The sequence below is a fragment of the Somniosus microcephalus genome, chromosome 10, assembly GCF_052327205.1.
Source record: "Somniosus microcephalus isolate GS21.2 chromosome 10, FLI_Smic_1.0, whole genome shotgun sequence".
Classification (NCBI taxonomy): Eukaryota; Metazoa; Chordata; class Chondrichthyes; order Squaliformes; family Somniosidae; genus Somniosus; species Somniosus microcephalus.
Genome location: NC_140996.1, coordinates 190,594,206 through 190,614,657, shown reverse-complemented (window position 1 = coordinate 190,614,657; position 20,452 = coordinate 190,594,206). Strand labels below are relative to the sequence as shown.

General features: G+C 38.5%; 1 protein-coding gene across 3 annotated transcripts in view; it reads right to left on the bottom strand.

Annotated features, from left to right (window-relative positions):
* Positions 1–20,452, bottom strand: part of LOC147111942 (neurobeachin-like) — a 1,011,877-nt gene that overhangs the window by 36,279 nt on the left and 955,146 nt on the right. Inside the window, exons 49-54 of one of the 3 annotated variants that reach the window (XM_085999350.1) lie at positions 10,896–10,958; positions 10,496–10,585; positions 6,591–6,783; positions 3,995–4,066; positions 3,340–3,402; positions 807–962 (exon numbers count right to left, since the gene is read on the bottom strand). In XM_085999350.1, coding sequence (XP_085855476.1) covers positions 807–962; positions 3,340–3,402; positions 3,995–4,066; positions 6,591–6,783; positions 10,496–10,585; positions 10,896–10,958 — 637 coding nt within the window. The remainder of the gene's footprint in view (positions 1–806; positions 963–3,339; positions 3,403–3,994; positions 4,067–6,590; positions 6,784–10,495; positions 10,586–10,895; positions 10,959–20,452) is intronic. The other 2 variants (XM_085999351.1, XM_085999349.1) reach the window with 2 other exon arrangements.

Genomic DNA, 20,452 nt, shown 5'->3' with positions numbered 1-20,452 from the left:
TATGCAACTGTCATCAATCCAGAAACATTACAGCAGACTCACAACATGCCACACTTACCTGGCATGGTGTCCGGACGTCGGGAAACCCGAGGCAGAAGCGGCAAAATTCAAAAATAGCCTGTCAACTACTAGCAACTACCCGTTAATAGGCAGTTAATTGCCTTTAATCCTCTTCCCGCCGTTAGGTGTCAGGTCCATGTGCAAATCGGGGACCCGACACTTGGGAAAATTGGTTGGAGGCAGGTTGACTGCAGGATCGCAACCCGCCGTCAATCAAAACTATTTTACCCTTTGACCCGCCTCCAAACCCGCCCTCTGAGTGCTGGCAAAATCCAGCCCTTTGTGTCCTTCTCACCTTAGCTTACTTTCCCATCTAGCTTTGTATCGTCAGCAAACTTGGATATATTACACTCGGTCCCTTCATCTAAGTCATTAATATAGATTGTAAATAGCTGAGGCCCCAGCACTGATCCTTGTAGCACCCCACTAGTAACAGCCTGCCAACCTGAAAATGCCATGTTTATTCCTACTCTCTGTTTTCTGTCCTTTAACCAATCCTCTATCCATGCTAATATATTACCCCCAACCCCATGAGCCCTTATCTTGTGTAATAATCACAAATGTCTCTAGAGTGCACTGCTACAATACAAGGAGGCACATGAACACAATGAAGAGATGGATGGGTCAAACCCTATATCGCAAGCATGACTGCACTGAAATTAATACTATTGGTTGCTCTGATTTTGAAATTACAATCCTTAATTTTAAAAGTGAATTTCTAGAAGCCACTTGGTACTGTCATGTACCTGTTTCTGTTGAGTACACTCGAAAACTCTTGTCCCAGAATCCACAAACAAGGATATAACGATTATCTGCTGTCACAACAAAGCAGTGTGCGTTAATCTGAATGCTCTGATCCACAAGGTCCGTGATCTGCCTCTTGCTCACACCAGCATTATTGGCTGTGAGGAGAAAACAAAGAAAAACAACTTCAAATTCATGCTGAGCTCAAACACAAAAGGGTGCAATACCTTCTGGTCAGACGCTTCTCAGTAAACAAATAATTTTCACCTCGATTATCTGCTTAATCCGGGCAAAAGTACTACAAATATGAACTTAAAAGCTTGCTGCTGAGAAAGGCTTTTTATCTGTGATGTGTACAAACATTTGCTCCTTCCAGTAAATCAGGCTCTCTCAGCTTCTTCTATTTTGCACTTATGTCCCACTGAGGGTTTTTTTTCATCTCCTTCAAAGAGATTTTAAAAACAGCAAACTGAGACACTCATGGCAGAAGAAAAACAATTTGACGTGCAAGGCCAAACTTCTCAGTGCTTTTCAAATGAAAATAAAGCAAGAGTAGTAGCCCATATCTACAAGACAGTTTGATTTAGTAACCTCTCAGTAGAACAATCATTCTGGGAGCTAAAGAAAACATGTCCTTCTACTGAGAGGGGCCTTGGAGTGACAGAAGCAGAGACACAAATACAAAGTTAAAACCCAGTAACCATATGTCATGAACCTAACAACAGGAACTCTTAGGGAACCCACTGGTTCCTAGATTGAGGGTGATCAGGTAAACAAACCACATCTAATGAGTCCATATTTTCAGCATCCTTTATGTTAAAAATTAGAGTGAAAGAACAACATATTCTCATTTTTGTATAATTCACCAGATAAGATTTAGTTAGGAAACCGTGAGTTCGATTTCCGTCTTCACTGCCTGTATGGTAATCTGATGGGGTGGATCGCCCACCCTTTATAGAACCCACTGGACTTTCATTACATTAACTTCAGTGGAATGAATATCGGTCGGGTTCTACAACGGGCAGACGGTCCGCTCCGTCAGATTACTGTCCAGACTGTGAAGACAAAAATATATCCTAGTATATTTTCATACATTGAAAGAAATATACCTATATAAATGTCTTCTTCTTTTAATCAAATGCCTAATCTAACCACACCTGAATGCTATACCAGTTACTTCCCCCAAAATAGGAAAAACTGGGTTTGTTCATAAACATTTTATCCAATCAAACCTAATCTAGAGAATTATCACTTTATTATGCGCAAACTTCAAGCTTAGTGATTCCCAGTCAAAGACTGAACTATGAGTGTGGATATGCCCAATCCACTTGTTTTCTTTGTGCCCTATATACGATCCAACCATGTCTCTTTTGAGATTATAACTTTGGAAGGAAATACAATGGAGAACAGGACTGTTTTTCAGAAACTTCATTTCTCAAATAGTTAAAAAGTTTGCTTTTAAAGACCAACATTATAAATCTTTTTTTCTTCCTTACCCAGACCAGTTTGCTTAGAGATTGAAATTTTTAGAAGATTTTGGGGGTAATTTTAACCTAAACTGTCTACTGGGAAACTGACGTGATCAGATTAGCCCGCCGCCGTTTTACACTCCGTTTGTGGAAAGTAAAATTGGATGCAGTGTAAAATGGGCGGCTAATCCGATCCAGTCAGTACCTCACTGGGTGGGTTAGCTTAAAATTGCCCCCATTATTTTTATTAATACAGGAATGAAAGCTACGGGGCTATAAAAAAAAGTGATTCATTTTAGGAGTAAAAGTGTGATAATAAGCTTATACGCCTTATATATGATTTTTTTCATTTATTCTTGGGATATGGGCGTTGCTGGCAAGGCCAGCATTTATTATCCATATCTAGTTGCCCTTGAGAAGGTGGTGCTGGGCCTTCTTCATGAACCACTGGAGTCAATGTGGTGAAGGTACTCCCACAATGCTACAAGGTATGGAGTTCCAGTATTTTGACCCAGCGACGATGAAGAAACAATGATATATATCCAAGTTGAGATGGTGCGTGACTTGGAGGGGAACCTACTGTCCTTGATCTTCTAGTTGCTGAAGGTTGCGTGTTTGGGAGGTGCTGCTGAAGATGTCTTGGCGAGTTGCTGCAGTGCATCCTGTAGATAGCACACACTGCAGGCATGTACGCCAGTGATGGAGGATGTAGATGTTTAAGGTGAGATGGGATGCCGATCAAGTCACTACTTTGTCCTGGATGATGCCGAGCATCTTGAAAAAGTAGTTGCAGCTGCACCCATCCAGGCAAGTGGAGAGAAGCCCTTGTACTCTTCCTCCCAATTTCAATCAATCAGACCACACTCCTCAAAGTCAATCTGCTGTGGAATTTACAGCTCCATTACAGCTTATTGGCCAAAAAAGCTAGATAATAATTTATAGCATTTATGTCACTACCAACCATTTATTGATTGACAACCATGTGCACTGGTGCACAGTTTAACCTCTAGTACAATTTCACTTTTATGACAATATTAAAGATTTATTTCCAAGTTAATTTTATTACCTTCAGTAATTTCTTGTACCATGGATCGCAGCCAATTTTGATTGGAAATCTGCACGTTTCTAACTAAAGTAAGTCAGGGAAAATTATATCTCCAAAAATTTCCCTTTTCAAACCTGTACTTTCTAAATACAGCAATAGCTATGCATATAGGAAGTTGCATTTTGTATTATTTGGTACATATATATTGTTTTCATGAACATAACAATTTTAACAAAGACATTATGGAAATACTGAGTTTGATGAATAGCACTTAAAAATAAGTTTTACCCCATTAAACTCTGACATGACACTTATAAATTCAAGTAATATTACCTTCAAAGGGGTATTTAGAAATAACATAATCATGCCACTAATCCTTTGAACTGGAATTATTGTAATTCTGGAATGAAACTAACTTTTGCACCAAGATTACGAATGTTAAGATGGGCAATTTTATTGTTATAGCTAAGAACTAAAATTGTATGCCTGAATATCTTTATGGTATTTTTAACCAAGAACTAGTGATGGACTTATCTTTACTTTCTACTTAATTACTAAAAACAGCTGTTATATCTTTAACTCGTTGCCTTTAACAGATTGCAGCAAGAAGAAACAGTACAGTTCTAGATATCTCATTCTGAAACTGGAACACCACAGTCAGCTACAATGGATTTACCAATCAATGGATCCATTTCAATCGGCAAGTGATGGGCTTGTTCCAGGGAGTATCCAGGAGCTCCCCTAAGACCTGCAGAGAAATAATAAAAAAGAATGTCTCACAAATGACAGAACTAATGTAATGAACATAAGAAATGCATCCTTTTCAGGTATACTACTTATACTGTAGTATTAAAGGTGGGTTATGGGCAGAATTGTATCTGACTGCAAGCTGTGAAATTCCCTTTCTGAACCCCTTCACTTCTCCATCTCCACCCTTCTTAAAACACCTCTTTGACCAAGCGTTTGGTCACCCATCCTCATACTTCCTTCTTTGGCTCAGTCATTTCTTTTCAGTACACCTCTATCAAGCACGTTGGGACATTTATCTACATTAAAGACACTACATAAATGCATGTTGTTGTTGCTGGTTTACTGAACTGACCGTTGCACTATGTATTTCAATGGGCTGAAGCACTTTTTGATTTACGTTATTTGCAACTGTGAACATGATGTCAGCTTATTTATTTCATTGGTTGTCAGTGCATCGTGGTGAAAGGAGCCTCACATGGCATAAAACTGAAAGCTATTTCACATTAAGACAAAACAGCATCCTTTTTTTCAATGCAGCAAGTAACTAAACAAGAACTTCCCAGACATGGGAGTAGATTTTTGTCTTCATCACCTTTTGTGTAATCTGGCAGTTGAATCACATGCCCTTGATAGAACCCACCTGCTTTTCATTCCATTGAAATCAATGGAATTAAAACCTGACCCTCCAGATTACCTCCCAGGCAGTGAAGGCCAAGTCTACCTCATGGTCCCTTGCCAGTGGAGAATTGTATGATCTTGGCCACAGCAACAATCGTGGCACTGAAATTTGCCTCACTTTTCCTGGGCTAGGGAGCAGAAATTTGAGCCAGAACTCTAGCTTCGGATCAGTATCCAATTATGCTTGCATGTGTGGATGAGGATAGGAGTGGTTTTGGTAATGTTGTGCAATAATGTGTCTTGGCTTACACCTGAAAAATGGTCATTTGGGGAAGATTCCAGAGAGTGTCTGTGGAACCTCTAGGATGAGAGGAGAAAATTAGAAAAATAGACAAGGCACTCAAGCTATTTTGAATTTTTTTGTAAATTTTCTAAGTTTACTATCCCCCTTCATAGAATTTTGTGGCTCTACACCAAATATGCCCTGCTTCTCCATAAACCCTTATTGATGGAAACAGGGGAAGGACTGGATATTGGAAAAAACTGCAAAACATAATATACAAAGCAAACATATTATGTAATACTTCCTAAAAATCAACAGCTTTTAGACCTATATATTTAATAATTCTTCAACCTGTCTACCAAATATTCAAGTTTTCAACTTGACATACTGTAGTATTTTTTTATAAATGTGACACTCTTTAATAAATATAAGCTATATTTCTTATAGCATTATTAATAGAAGCCATATGAAACATTTTGATAAGATATTTTTGCATGGCTCTGAAAGATAGCCTTATAGAAAGGATTAACTATAAAAAAAACTACAGTACCACATGCATATTTCACAATGAGGAGAAAATGTCCTAAACATTAATGAAGTTGCATACCGGCTGTCATTCAGAAGCTCTATACATTTTACCGGAACATGTTGTTACCTGAAAAGACTACAAGGATCGATATCCAATTAAGATGAAGGATATGTTCTGGAATGTATAGTAGCCGATAGGACAGTATTTTTTTTCTTGACATATTCAAACAATTTATTTGAACTTATTCCCTTATTTAAACAACTAAAATCTTAGTTTGAAGTTAAAGAGATGGTGAGCATTACTATTTGCTGTAACTATTAATAGCACTTAATAAAAACGTACCTACACCTTTGTGTAGGTTTTTATGACCTGGAAAATGTTTATTTGAAGGTTGGTCTTACTTTTATAGCTGTTTCACTAATATCTTGAACATTACAGAGGGTATATCACACAAATATTCCCAATCAGGTTGTCACAGAAATTTGTAACAATTTAAATTTAAATTCAAGGCCACCATAAAATTAAATAAAGAGGTGTAAAATATAACAGTACCTATTTTGTATTGTCACTTCAAAAATATACATCAGTAATACTACAGCAGTGACATCGGAACTATGGCCTGCAGATCATATGAATGCTATTCAGCTGGCGAAGCACTGTAATATCCCTGCTATCTCACCCTATAACAGCATTGCTGCTTATTCAATTTCCTGTTTTAGCCTGTTAGAACAGACAGTAATCTGGAAAAGCTGGAGGAAGCTGTTTGCAATGTCATTATGTAAATTTAAGGAAAAATCAATTATCACATATATACAGTTTTTTTTAAAACAGTACTAGATTCACATATTGAATTTTAGTGGGACTGGTAGTTTGGAAAGATCTGATTTCAGTGCTGATCAGAAATGTATATCATCCCAGTCTATGGCACAAAATGTAGGCACACTAGTCCATTGCACTAGCAATAATCTACTGACTTTATTTTGTCATCTCATTGCGCTGAGTATCAGGAGTACTGAAAATAACAATGACCACAAAATAACTAAATTCTATGCCATGAATGTTAAAAAGATTCAAAGATAGCGTTTCACTTACCTACAGTGTTATGCCACCTATTCACTGCAAACAGCCTGCTGCAGGTCACAGTGACCACAGCAGGGGTGCTTAGGTGAGGCAGCGTGTTGGCTGCCACATGGGTAACAGGGGAGTTGGATGGAAATTTTAGCACCATTATAACATCTTGCTGCATCTGATCCTTAAACATGAGTGGGCTCTGTGGAAGGAAACACTGTTGAGTAGAAACAAAGAGGAGAAAACAGAAGAGGCAGAAGGGAAAACACAATTAATGTGGAGGTCTGGAAAAACAGGGAAAAAACAGTAGGTAAAGTATTTACATGCATCAGGAAAATATGCTGCTATTTTGATAAAACAAACAGCACCCACAACTAGGAAGTCTAGAACTGGATCAGTACAATAGGATAGGTATTAAGGGGTCCAAATGGAGCTGGTATCATCAGGTACTACAGAAGGGGTTTCATGTACAAGAAACATTCAGCGCAAAAACATTTCTGTTCATTCTACCAATGAATAACAAAACAAAAATATATTGAAAAGAACATTTTACACTTGGCCAACATGGTAAAATGGAAATGCTTTCCGTAAACCATCTGCTGTGAAGTTCTAAATCATTTGATACATGGTGAAATATTAAAAATATACAGCACATTATTATTTTAGTCATATTTTGGATGCTGTAACTGGAACTATCTGTTCAAACCCTGTGAATAAAACATGTACTTCCAATGGTTAACTGAGTGAAACACCATGCGGCCCTTCCAGTGCAATCCTACCATAACTTCGCTCTGAGCATGCCGGAAGGGCTCCAAATTAAGCCGAGAAACCTGGATATACCAGGTCCTGGCCTTGTGTCTGGGATTCTGGGATGGCCTGTTGGGGCAGAACCTCCGCCGACCCCAAACAAGGTAATTGGCCTGGGACTCCTAAATCAGGAGTTTGCACTTTCCCACAACATTGGCGAGGTCAGTGGCAAAAATCTTGTGTAGGTGCACACGCCAGGATGTGCACCCTCAGAATTTCGGGGCCTATAATGCTCAATTTTAACTCCCACTTTGAATAGAATGTGTTACATGAAACAAAAACTTTCCCTGAAATTAATGACTTTTTCAGATACATCAACCATGCCTGTTGCCTCTCTCTCCTCACACTTTGCAAATATTTCTTTGCTTATCTCTAATGTTCCTCCAGACATTATCAACCACTTTACTCTTCTGCTGGCTATTATCCCAACTACTATTATACTAAGAACATTGGGTGTGAAATCAGGATAATTTAGATCTTGTTTTAATTTCAGCAGTAAAATAAAAATAGAAGCTGTTTCAGTATTTTTGGTTTGTTATCTCTTTTAAATGGCAGTTGCATCATCATTACAATGAATGAAAAATGAAGTTTTAAATACTAATTAGGTCCTCTTCTATTTCCCTTGAGTATGGAAAAAGGAGGGGACCAAAATGATTTGAAAGGCAAATCTTCAAATCTGACATCTAATCTATCTATATGTACAGTATATTATAGATTATTTACTTGATTTCCCATGGCATTGCTCATGCAGGTAGGCCTGGGCCTGCGGCATGTAAACGTGGCCTATTAGGTCACTATTCTAAACAGGCAAATCTAGGTAATTATGGTTTCTTGGAAATCCTTAAGTCAACCAAAGGGCAGTTGTAACTACGTGTGAATTTCAGGCTCCAGTATGTACACACACAAAACCACACTAACAGACGTCTTATAGTGCTCCTACCATCATCTTATGGGAAGTCAGATGATGTACTGTGCTTTAAGGACAGGAGTGTTATACAATGTTCACTATATTATTCTGCTAAAGTGAAACTGTGTCCCTTCAAGTTTAGAAACTCTAATTTCTGTTAAGTAAACCCTGGGTGAGATCAGAGTTTAGTTACTCTCATGCTGCAGGTCACACCCCTGAGTTTCTTTCTCTAAATGTCATTGATAAAGTAATTCTGTCATTATAGACATTTGGAAGTTGATTTTAAGTCCCGGGCGGGAGCATGGCCATAGCGAATGATTGGCCCATCTGGGAGCAGCAGCAGAGAGGCCCAGCCAATTTTAATCGCCGTTCCTCAGTAGCACGCCGCTGGCTGACTTCCAAAAAATGGCAGAAAATAGGCCGGAAGCAGCTTCCCAGCTGCTGAAATTGGGCAGCCACCAAGGATAAAACGGTCCCCTGCACTACTAAGTCTTCAGGAAGGTTTCTGACGGCGAATGTCCAATGTTTCTTTGTGAGCCCCGAAGAGGACTCCTGCTCTTCCTAGTCCACAAGGAAACAAACACATTTTTAAAAAATTTACCTTTCTGGACCTTATCTCGCCTTGGATCTACTTCCCAATAGCTTTGACCTGGCAGGGAATCCACCACGGCTCCCCTGCTCAGGCCTCACGTTAATATTGCAGTCGGGACCCGATGACATCACCAAGAACCTAATTGTCTTATTTAAAGAAAGACGGCCCCCCCCCCCCCCGCCGGCTTCAGGTGCAATTTCAAATTGTAGTTGGTCAAATTGGGGTGGCAAGCCAGTAGGTAGGTCCCTCACTCTATTTTAATTGTCTGCTCGGCGTTCGCCAGATGGGCGAGAGGGAGTTAATATTCCCCACCCGGGCTCGGGTGTTAATGAAGATATTCTCAATTGCTGGGTGACTTTGTACATTCTAAATGGCTGTCTTTTTCTTTATACTTTTTTTTCAAAAAAACTGTGATACAGAAATTTGCAGTGTGACACTTGAAATGAGATGGGAAATAGTGTCAATATTATTTGTTGATGTCCTATGGTGTTGCTCACGTAGAGAAAAATAAAAAACAAAGAGAATGCTATTTAGAGATCTTTCATTATTATCTTGTCGCTTTCTTATTTTAGTTTTAGACTGTAGACATTTATTTTCTTCAGAATATTTTATTTCATTTTTGCCACACTTCATTTTTGCTGCTTGTATTACAGCAATTACGGCTGTTTTTAAATTTGTACCCTTTATATTTCTATCTCCTCTCTGCATCATGTATCTCCCCTGCTTCACTATTTTAATTTTTATTAATATCTATTATTACCCCCGTTTCTAGTTACTCTACATTTGTCTCAGTTTTCATCATCTATGTTTCACTCGCTCTTCGATCACCTCTATCATTATGAATCTTAATAGTGCAGTACATCTTTATTACTGTTACCTCAGGCTCTCAGTGACTGTTTATTTAGCAAACACAGACCCTATACATTTTTCTCCCTTCTCTGTTTGTATTCCCTTGTCACCTCCCTCCCATAATTATCCCCTCTATTGCTTCTCACTCATTCTCACGCTGATCAGTACCTGTTATCATCAGTTGGATATCTTATTGGTTCCCTTACCAACTGTATTTGCCTCTTCCCTGTTCGCTCACTGTTGCAGCCCAGATCACCAGTTTCAGTCTTGCACTAACTAGTCACTGTTCTCAACCATGCATGCGTGGTAACTCCCACCCTATGTTGTCAGAGGGAAGGGGGGTGGGGGAGAGAAAAGAAATGCTTACTAGTGGCAGCATGTGCTAAGAGAAGTGCAGGCCTGAGAATAACTAGTTAAAATGAACGGACAGAAAATCATGTGGGATGCACTGACTTCCAAAAATGAATTACAGATATGCACTCCTGTTCAATGATACTCGGAAGTGCAAATTCATAAAATCTACTCCACTGTTTCATGTGTTTTATGAGATACCCAAACCTATGAAAGAGTCTGTGCTGTTCTTAATTTGGGGGAGGGGTGACTAAATTTACTGTAGCTTTATTTGCTAAAAATGAATGTGACAACAACCAGATATGATTGTTCAGTTTTTTCACTTTGTAGAAGTGTGCTTTCCTCATCTGTTGCAACCCGGCATTTTATTTTTACACCAGGCGAAGTTCAGGTAAAGCAGATTCCAAACACATTATTTCTCACCAGGTGCATGGCAGAGCTTCGAGGTGGATGTGGCTCAATAAGCAACTGAGATGGCATTTGTCCAAGGTTCTGTATGTGCGCCTCCATGGCCTGAGGGAGAAAAGAATGACTGTCATGATCAATATGCATCAAAGTGATGGGTCAATGCTCTGTTTGACAATGCAAGCACATCCTAGCTCAGCTAAGATTTCTGGAAATTCATAGCAAATGTGCTCCTCTTGCAGTCTCTAAAATGAAGCTAAATGTTATTTGTGGTTAATACACGTTTCCTGCAACATGCTGAGATTAATTATTCCTTTATATTCACTAACAGGTTAAGGGTTAATAAAAAATGTTAACTGGTGACAACATGCAGTAAGATTATAGGCCATTGAAACACCAATGCTTTAAACTGAAATACCTTTGCAAAATCTGATGTAAGGAGAAATGTATAGGGATCTCTAACGAAATAAGACTCTGGGATCTTTAAAAAAAGACAAAATGGTCACAGGCCAGGAAGCAATTATCCTTTGGAAAAAAATGCACAGTGAAGAAATGGCAATTATTTAATTGCTCATTAAAAATAATTCTGACATTTTTCTGTGACAAAATAGTTATCTCATCCATAGCATTTGAGTTTTCTGAAGAAAATGTGCATCATTTTATTTTTCCAACCCAGAATGGACCACCTTGTTAGCTACATATTCTATATAATGGCCTTTTTAAGATAATTGTAGCACTAATTCTCATATAAACCAAACTGACTGTTGGAAAAAGATTCTCTTGTGTAATGAATTAAATGTTACATAAACTACCAATTATGCCCTACTGTGGAAAATCAGGAAATAGCTGGTTTCACAGTGGAGACAAGTCAGTCAGCAGTGCACAGATGAAACACCATAGTCTGTCAAGCAAGAGGAAAATTCCTTCCAGCTATTTTTATTACCAAGAGGAGAGGTAGCCAGTAATTTGTTCATTTTCTATAGAAGGTCTGGTCAGAGCAAATGGGATTAAAAGCATTATAACTGTGGAGTCTCTGCATGCTTTGACAAAGCAGAAAAACTAACACCAACAGCTCAGTTCAATTTTTAAAACGTGAAAGTAAAGTGTTGACAAGAAACCTATAATTTTGCTGATCACATCAACTTTTACTCTCAAATTGATGAAACTGTAATTAGGTCACAAAATTTAAAGGGGCGGGAGGAGGAGGGAGGGAGACAAATGTGTATACTGTAATAACAAAAGACTGGACATGGATTCAATTTAGATCCCAATGCTGGAGAAGTTACTTTTTTCCTCTGGAGGTCAAAAGGTTCTATACATTTCCACATGATTTAGTATGCACAACACTGGCAGTTCCCTTGATAACAGCCATATTGTTTTCAATGTCATAACTTTAGCATCCTCAACAGAAACCTGCAAACTGCAGAAAATCTAGGTTTAATTGATAATGCAAGTACTGTACGTAAAAACCTAGCTTTGCTCAGAGATTGTGACAATGTCAATTAGTTAGCCTGATGTTGGAACTTGAAGTGTCTAGCATTTTAAATTTTGCCGAGGAGTGAAAAATAAATATTACATGCACCATCAGGTGAATACACTCTGTGTGAAACAGGTCTTTGTTTCCCCCTTTATACCATAACATAATGATCCTCAATCTGGAAAGTGAAATATTGTTCTTCAGATTTGCCTCACCCTGTGGCAGGTTTGGCTTAGACAATGAGCACAGAGAGATGTTTATAGAGAAAAATAACATTCAACCCCAGCCCTTTCCATTTACACATAGTGAATAAAAGATGATAGAGAGCTCGAAGGCAGCAACAAATTCAAGGGGCTCAGAACATGTCAAGATGCAACAGAAAAACCTGAGTGTCATTTACACACACTAATCTAAACCCCAGGACAGTTGTACTGCCTTCAATTGCCTCCAACCTATTATTTGTTATGCACAATTTTTATTTTATTTCTGGAATCTGTAAATTCCTGGTAGCTAGCCAGCATTCACAGTTGAATCAGATTCATGTGGAGTAACATTACTGAGAGTGCATTACAGGCATTGTGATACAAACACAAGCATCGTACAATTGGTAGAAAGCAAGGTTATACAGTGTTTGTTTGCTAAAGTATGCAAAATCCTGGATTAGTTGCTACTGAATAATTATATATTTTATACCTTTATTTATTATCAATGTGACAATCATCAAATGAAGGTGAATGAGGGACAGAGTAACAAAAACATACCTTGTTGAAAACTTTAAAAACATTTTGAATAGAAACTTAAAACACAGCTTCACGACAAATTCATTGGTGCAACAAGAATTTTAAAGTTGTCACAATTTCACATCAACCATCTTCTAACTCTCAATTCCATACACTGAGCACAACAAATTCTATTTCTAGTGCTTTTAAGAATATTTGATAACATAAGTAATGGAAAATACAACAAAAATGCATAATTAAACAATATATAGTATCACTATTTCTTCACAGGGAGACCTTTGGAGTTCAATGTGACCAAGCAGCAGACTATTGGCAAAATAGCCTTTTCTCACTCCACAATTGTTTGTGCCAAAGATTTTTAATTTTTTCTAAAGGGGACTCTGCAACGTGCAACATATTCCTGGGGATCTCATATTGGCATGCTGCTGAGGACACCCTATCCTAACTTCTAAAAGCCAGTGGCAGCTACCCAAAGAAAAAGAGTCCCATCAAAACAAAAACCATTGTTCATTAGCATAAAGTAACAGAAATAATGCGCTAGTAAGTCAACAAATATTGATAAAGACAAAAATCTGATGACACAGGCAGAAATTTGATAACCATGCAAACACCCTTGGAACCCCTGGACCCCAGTCTGAAAACCAGTATAATAAGTTATGAAGAGTAAAACCCAGCTAAATATTCTTCTTGTTCCAACACTAAACTTTACTTAACTAAGAGAATTTACAAGGATCATGTGTCAGTGGAATTTCCTGACATTGAATTTTAGTCCAACTTCATGTGCTGCTTCAGTAACAGTGCCCTTCCATGCAGGGCAAAACAAGAACACTACTTTAAATAGTATGGTACGGCAATGCTCAAGTATTAGCAGAGTTAAGTTGTCATGTCTTCAACTGCAGCTTCTTTATTGCGAGAGGGTGTCAGTTTTTAATTTGACGTGAGGAAGAAAATTATCTGTTTTGCCAACCTCTAATTTCTTGACATTTTAATGCCATAATCGTTGTGGTTAGCACTGAAAACCCTGGTTTCACCTGTCAAGGATGAATGAATCAATACCCTCAAGCTGATCATCACATCTGAAAATGTCTTCCATCTCAGGCATTTCACAGAATGGCTGGGGGATATAATCAAACTGTAGAACACTTTCTTTCAACACTGAATAGTCATCATTGCGATAGGAAAACAACCAGAGAACAGTGAAAATGAGAATAATAGGATGAAATGTAACAACAGATCTGCTCACTTTGTTTTCAAACACAAATAAATAGTGTGTTAACTCTCAGTGTACTGGAGGATTTGTTCCATCAGCTCTAGCAAAAGCACTCTTCTAATTACTCTTTGGTATTTTTCCCAACTACGTTGCCTTAGAAAAATTCAAAAATAGTGATTTTTTTCAGCTTACTTTATAAACAAAACATAGAAAAGTAATCAAGATAGCTATAGCACTAGAATCATGTATTTCTATTTTAATAATTTTGTTGATTCTCAATGCATCTCAGACGTGTAGTACTTTCGAAATAATCAGGGAGAAAAAAGAACAACTTTGGTAAAGAAATATTAGTGATTTGACCTACACCAGCAACAATTTAGATAAAGAATAATGGATACCACTTAGTGAATTAAAATAAACCGTTTAGGGATTCAGGTGATGTCAAAAATGCAACAGTGATAGTCAAGTAGTTTACAATTGTCATCCAAATGCCAGGATTGAGCTACTGCCTTAAATTGGCTGTGTAATATGTATTAATGTCTATTATAACACTGCAATATTCCCATCAAACTCTTATTTTCCTTACCGTGTGGAGCTGTGTTTCTATTTGAGGTGAAACTAGTCTTTCATTACATATGGCAAAAGGGTATTAATGATTTTGCGATAAAGGACCTGAACATAAGTTGAATTTGTGAAGTAAAATCATACCTATTTGGATAAATGGTACCTCCAAGTTTTATTGAAAAATGGTGAACCATTTCTTTCCTTATATAGTGTGCATATCACGATTGTTAAAGGAGAAAAAAAGTCTTAATGTAAGTACACATCTTAAGCTCACAAATGTGATTCACTATACAGCACCATAGGAGCAGACCATTCCTCATTTCATTGGTTTGAAAATCTATTCCAGTAACTCCTTACTATCTTTTATCAGCTGACTATAATTGCCTGCACTTAAAATTTACATTATTTCTCTAGATTGGATTGAGTTAATGTCATTGGTTTGACCACTTGCACTTCACTAAACATCTGCTTCATTATTGTTTTTATTACTACCAACTTCACCTTTATAAGGACTAAAGGACTTTATTAGTTTCTTGACAGCTAAGGTCTTTTTAATTTTTTACAAAATAGAATAACACTGCCACTAAATTAACACATTGCATTATTAGCAATAGATTAGCCTGTCATTTTCAAGATCAAACCATCCACAAATTCAGGGAAGAATTTGGCCTTGTTCTCAAAAGCAGAACTCAAGCCAAGACAACAAAAGAAAATGCACAAGATTCAACAATAGTTTTGCCATTATTTACATTAAAAAAACACTCCTTGGCTGAAATTCTCATCCTGCTTTGGGTGAAACTCTGGTATAAATGCTAGGGGGGAGGGATGCACAAGAGGAGGCAGCTGGGAAATTCCAGTGGGGCAGGAAATGAACAGATCTACTGCCTGCCTCCTCATTTCATTGAACACTTGCACAAACCATTCTTTTTCTTCCAAACTACATAGTAATCTGGCTCAGTCTGGGTTCCACTGAATGAAACCAACCTTTCAACCATGGCTTGTTTGTTGAAGCTTAACCACATGGTGGGATTGTCCCGGCCTGTTTTTTTATAGTTGCATTTTTTATGAGTTTACTGAATTCCGACCAAGGCCACCGATTTGCAGTTTTCACAGAAAAATTGACAGAATTACAAAATTTTAATTAAAAACAACCTTAAAAGTCTTGGAGAATCCCATCATCACATGTAATAAAGTGAACTTCAGTCACCATAAACTAATGCAGCTAAGTAAATCTAGGTATGACCACTAAAACACTGGTAAAAATCTTGAAATTCTGTGTAATAAATATGGAGTTTGATTTCCTCAGTCACCTTAATACACTATCCCGGGTCAGGATGACTTTAGTTATGATTGTGGTATATTACGGTCGATTAAAATTTCGGTCAACTGAAAATGTCTGCACTGCCTGCCAAAGTAGATCACTGCTTAAACCGAGTATTTTGAATGATTAGCTTCCACAATTAGCTTGCTAGTGACAAATCAACTTTATGTACCACTGGTACACAAAACCGACTCAATCAACCAAAGCAGACAGTGGGAGTAATTTTCATTCGTTTTGATAGGTTTCAATGCCTGGCCGGTAATATGTTGGAGCGGATCATCTGCCCATTATAGAATGTGTCTGATTTTCATTCCATTCAATTGGATGCAAATCGAGTGAGTTCTATAATGAGCAGGTGATTTGCTCTGCCACAGTACCTCACAGGTGATGAAGTTGAAAATTACCCCCAGTGTTTTTAGTTATATCAAAATGAAATACTGTACCCTAATGTAATTATCCTTTTATTACAGTTGGTCTGTATTCTCATTCCAACTGAATGACAACAAATTGCAGTGGTATTTGATAAAACAATTTTGTTGAAAATCAAAACCGATATTATGGCCCAGATTTTACTCTTCAAGGCGGAGTTTCAACATGGCGTTACTTCTCCCTCTCCTCTGCGTCCGTTCCAGGCTCCACCCATTTGCCTGGGTTGGGGCTCATTAGAGATGTATGGCACGCTTCCGGTGAAATGTCCACGTAGCCCATCAGTCCCTATGAGGAAACTCGAGCAGTGTTGCAGCAGAGACACCAGAAGATACACAAATTACTTATACGGGTAGAAGCTCCTTGAAGATCGGAACAAGGCCTACAGCAGGTAAGTCTCTGGGACTGTCTGGAGGGAGAGAAAGTTGCTACAGGACCCTCTTCCTCCATTTGGTTATTTAATGTCTACTGCCACTTTCCACATGGCGGACCAAGGAAGTGGTGGTAAGAGAGAGAATCTGCCGGAACCCTAGGCTCCGCTTCCTCCACCAGTATTTACATGTGGCAGGCAGGAAAGCGGTAGGTGGTAAAGGAGTGGACAGCGCAATTGTTAAGGAGAACACCCCCTACATCTCCCTTTTGGAAGAAATAATAAATTCACACACACACTGGCTGGTGTTCCTTTCTTATCGTGTGAATGCATAGGGAGACTGCAGGTATTTCAGTGTTCAAAATCTCTTAGGAACATACTGCCAGAGCTGTCTTTCGTTCCATTACTATTGCACAAAGCACACACTGAAGAAATGTTTGTGCACGTGAGTGAAGCATTTTGAATTAAAGCATACCTAAATTTTTTTGTGCATAAATGGTCTAATTTATACCACATTGAACTTTAGTTACAAGGCTGAACTGACTTGGGATGCAAGGTAATCCTAGGAATTGTTTTGATAGTTGGGGCCCCTAGTATCTGTGAGGCAGACATTATTCAGCAGAAAGCAGACGTGCAATTAGATCAGTCATTTTCATATGATGGTATCTCACTCACGAGTCTCTTGTGCTTCTTCTTTGGTTTGTATTTTTAGGATAACTGTAAAACCAAACCAAAAGAAAATGGCCTCAGTTTGTACAAATTGCTAAAAATTATAATGGGCCTGAATTTACGATCGGAGGCTTCGTGCGGGTGGATACCTCTGATCGGAAAAAATCTATGAACTTACCTGCTGGCTCCGTAGGTTCCCAGGCTTGCGATCCTGGGCCTCTGCTCTATGAAATGCGCAGAGGCCCAGGTATCCCAGGGGCGCATGCGGTTCACAAACGTCCCTGGGATCACGTGGGCCATGGGGAACCAATCAAAGAAGGGAACTCCCCTTCACACTTTTGACAGTTCTCTACGTACAGATCTGTCAAAAGTATGAATGGGAATCACTTAAAAAACACAGTAAAACATTAAATAATTTTTTTTTTAATCACATTAAATGAATTAAAATGACATTAAATTAAATACTTTAAACAAAACTTTTATTTTTTTTAAAAGATAATTAAAGTTTTTTACAGGGCTAAAAATAAACTTATCTTTTTTAAAAGTATTTTTATATTATAAATCAGTGAAAAAAATGTATTTTTTAACTTTTTAAACTCTTATGCTGATAAAAGCAGGCCTTTCACATGCTTTTACCAGGCGTAAGATATTTAAAGGTTTTCAGCGGGCGACAGTTGTGCAGAAAGCAGAACTCCCTGCCCATGGAGGCCCGTCTCCTGGGCATGCGTGTGATCTGTCAAGAGGATTCTTGATAGATCATAAGTGCCAGGTTTTAGCGCATGCGCTTCGCATGCCTAAACCCGGCACTTGTGTGGCCCCTATGGGCGCATACACATTTCGTACGCACCCGTGGGGGTCAGAAAATCTGGCCCAATATATTCTCACTATACAGCACACTGACAGCTCAAGACCTACAGTGCCTGAGCACAGGACTCTTGGTTAAGGAAACAGAGTTCGAATTGTGATCTTGATAGTTATTTGCATTTCATCTTCTCCTACCTGGTGAGTTCGTCAGCGTCAGGGAGAGAAAACCAGTCACGAAAAAGTCAATACTCATATGATCATACAGGTGAAGCATGTCTGTTGGGTCGACCAATGAGTGGCGTTCAGTATCTGTGGAGTTATCCATGGACTCCGGTGTCTTACCTTCCCATCCAAGGAAAACAATCGGAGTATGTTGGAGGGTGTATTTTGTGGACATTGGAACAACAGTTAGAACATTGAAGAAAACGTATTTCACTGGAGCACGTATGGGACATGCACTTTTTAGTTAATTCTCCCTTTCCCGTGTTTCTAAAATCTACTAGGTAGGTCAGTCAAGGTAGCAGGCTTCACCATGCTCCATGCCTATGTTGCTCTGTAATCTGCCAACAAGAGACACATTTTTGGCACGGAAGGACAGTATTTTCCCTTTTGGCAGAATGTTCTGTTTCAAAGAGCTATTCCACTTACAGCCTGACAGAGAACTAACAAAATCTATCCCAACTAAAGCAGGCAGATTTGAGTGGCAGGCAGTCATGGGATGTGAAACCACGAGTATTTGGTTAGTTGCTGTCTCTATTTATACTGCTTTAATTTTCAACAGAAAATGTTCTGCTTATATTTTGGACTTAAGTTTGCTATGGCAACACTTAAGGGTTACTAAAGCTAGTGCTTTGTACAAAATGAAAACCAAAGAGGATAGTTGGATAATGTAATTTATTCTTCTCTACTCCAGGCCTTCTACTTGAATTCTGAGTTTTTTTAATTAATAGTTCTCCTTATAGTGTTGCATTTTAGTTATTTTGCACACAACAGATGGTAAATATCTTGGGATGTCTGTAGCACACCACCACAGCTCTACTGGTGCACTGTAGTTTCAAAGCATATTTCTCTTAAGCTTTGCATACCAGCTGGCACATATTCATAATGTTCTGAATAAATATTAAAAACCCCTTAGTGGTTCTTTTGTTCATGAAAAAACCTGGCACAAGTACATTGACAAAACTGTTTTGAAGGCATAAACCAAATAAAAAATTCTTGACGGAAACAATGCACATTGACTTTATCAATTTAAAACTTTGTAAAGAAACTAAAAGCTTAATTTAATAATCCCACTAATTGACCTGTCAATAGGATATATTTGTGGAAATCTTGCACGTGACATTACTCAGTGTAAGTTTACTCAACAGCCCCCAAATGTTTGAAAGGGTTTTTTGTGGTCTCGTATTACACAGCTTGATGTAGTGAAATACTACACCATGACATTAGTGATAATGATGAGTTTTGTCTTTTAGTGGCAGATTTGTTGCACATGTACACAGCTTTATATGGTGCAAAAATACCCCTAAAAGGATTTCTCTGGGCCCATTAAAATCATGTTGTTTTGACCTTCAAATAGAGTTGTCTAAAAAGGAATACAATAAGGACAGAGAGGGTCACTGTTTGAGGAAGCTGTAATTCTGCATGGGCATTTTTATGATTTCAAAACTGTCTGCAATTGTCCCTTGCAGATGTTTTGTTCAGGTAGGTTATTTTCAACCGCTAGGGGCTAAAAGGGATTTACGTAGAAATTCGGTGCATTTGCACCTCGCGTTAGCACCCGGTGATAACGACTTTTCACCCGGGCGCGGCGCCATTAATGACTCCCGCTTAATTCAGCGGGAGTTTAGCAGCGGTGGTAACTGGTAGTGCCCCGCTGCGCAGGCAATGACGAAGTCAACACCGTGCGCAGCGCCCCGTTTTCGTGCCACCTTGATATTCGGATTTAGCACTCTAAGAAGGAAGTGGAGTGCTTGAATTAGCGCTCCACCTCCCTCTTGGGGCACTAAAACTGAATTTAGCGATCGCTGGCACTATTTTTCGCCAGGCGCTAAATTTAGCACCCAGGCGATGTACCGAATTTTTCACCTTTTGGGTTTAAGGGAAAAGACAGTTAGCGGGTGAATTTTAAAACACTGATCTCCCACAGCTATTCCTTTATAGTAGCTTGTTATGTCATGACAAATGCTGCAAACGTTATTCAGTTTTACATTTTAATAAAATAGTAAGTACTCGACACTCATTCATGCTCCTAGTAGGCTGTCCCTAGATTGTTACAAAAAAATCAAGAATTTCCATGGCATAAAAGTGGCAAGTTCAACAGCTTGATGATTTCTCTGTGACTTCTTCAGTGGCAACGTGAATTATATGGCCTAAAAATTTGGTGGCGCCCAGCTC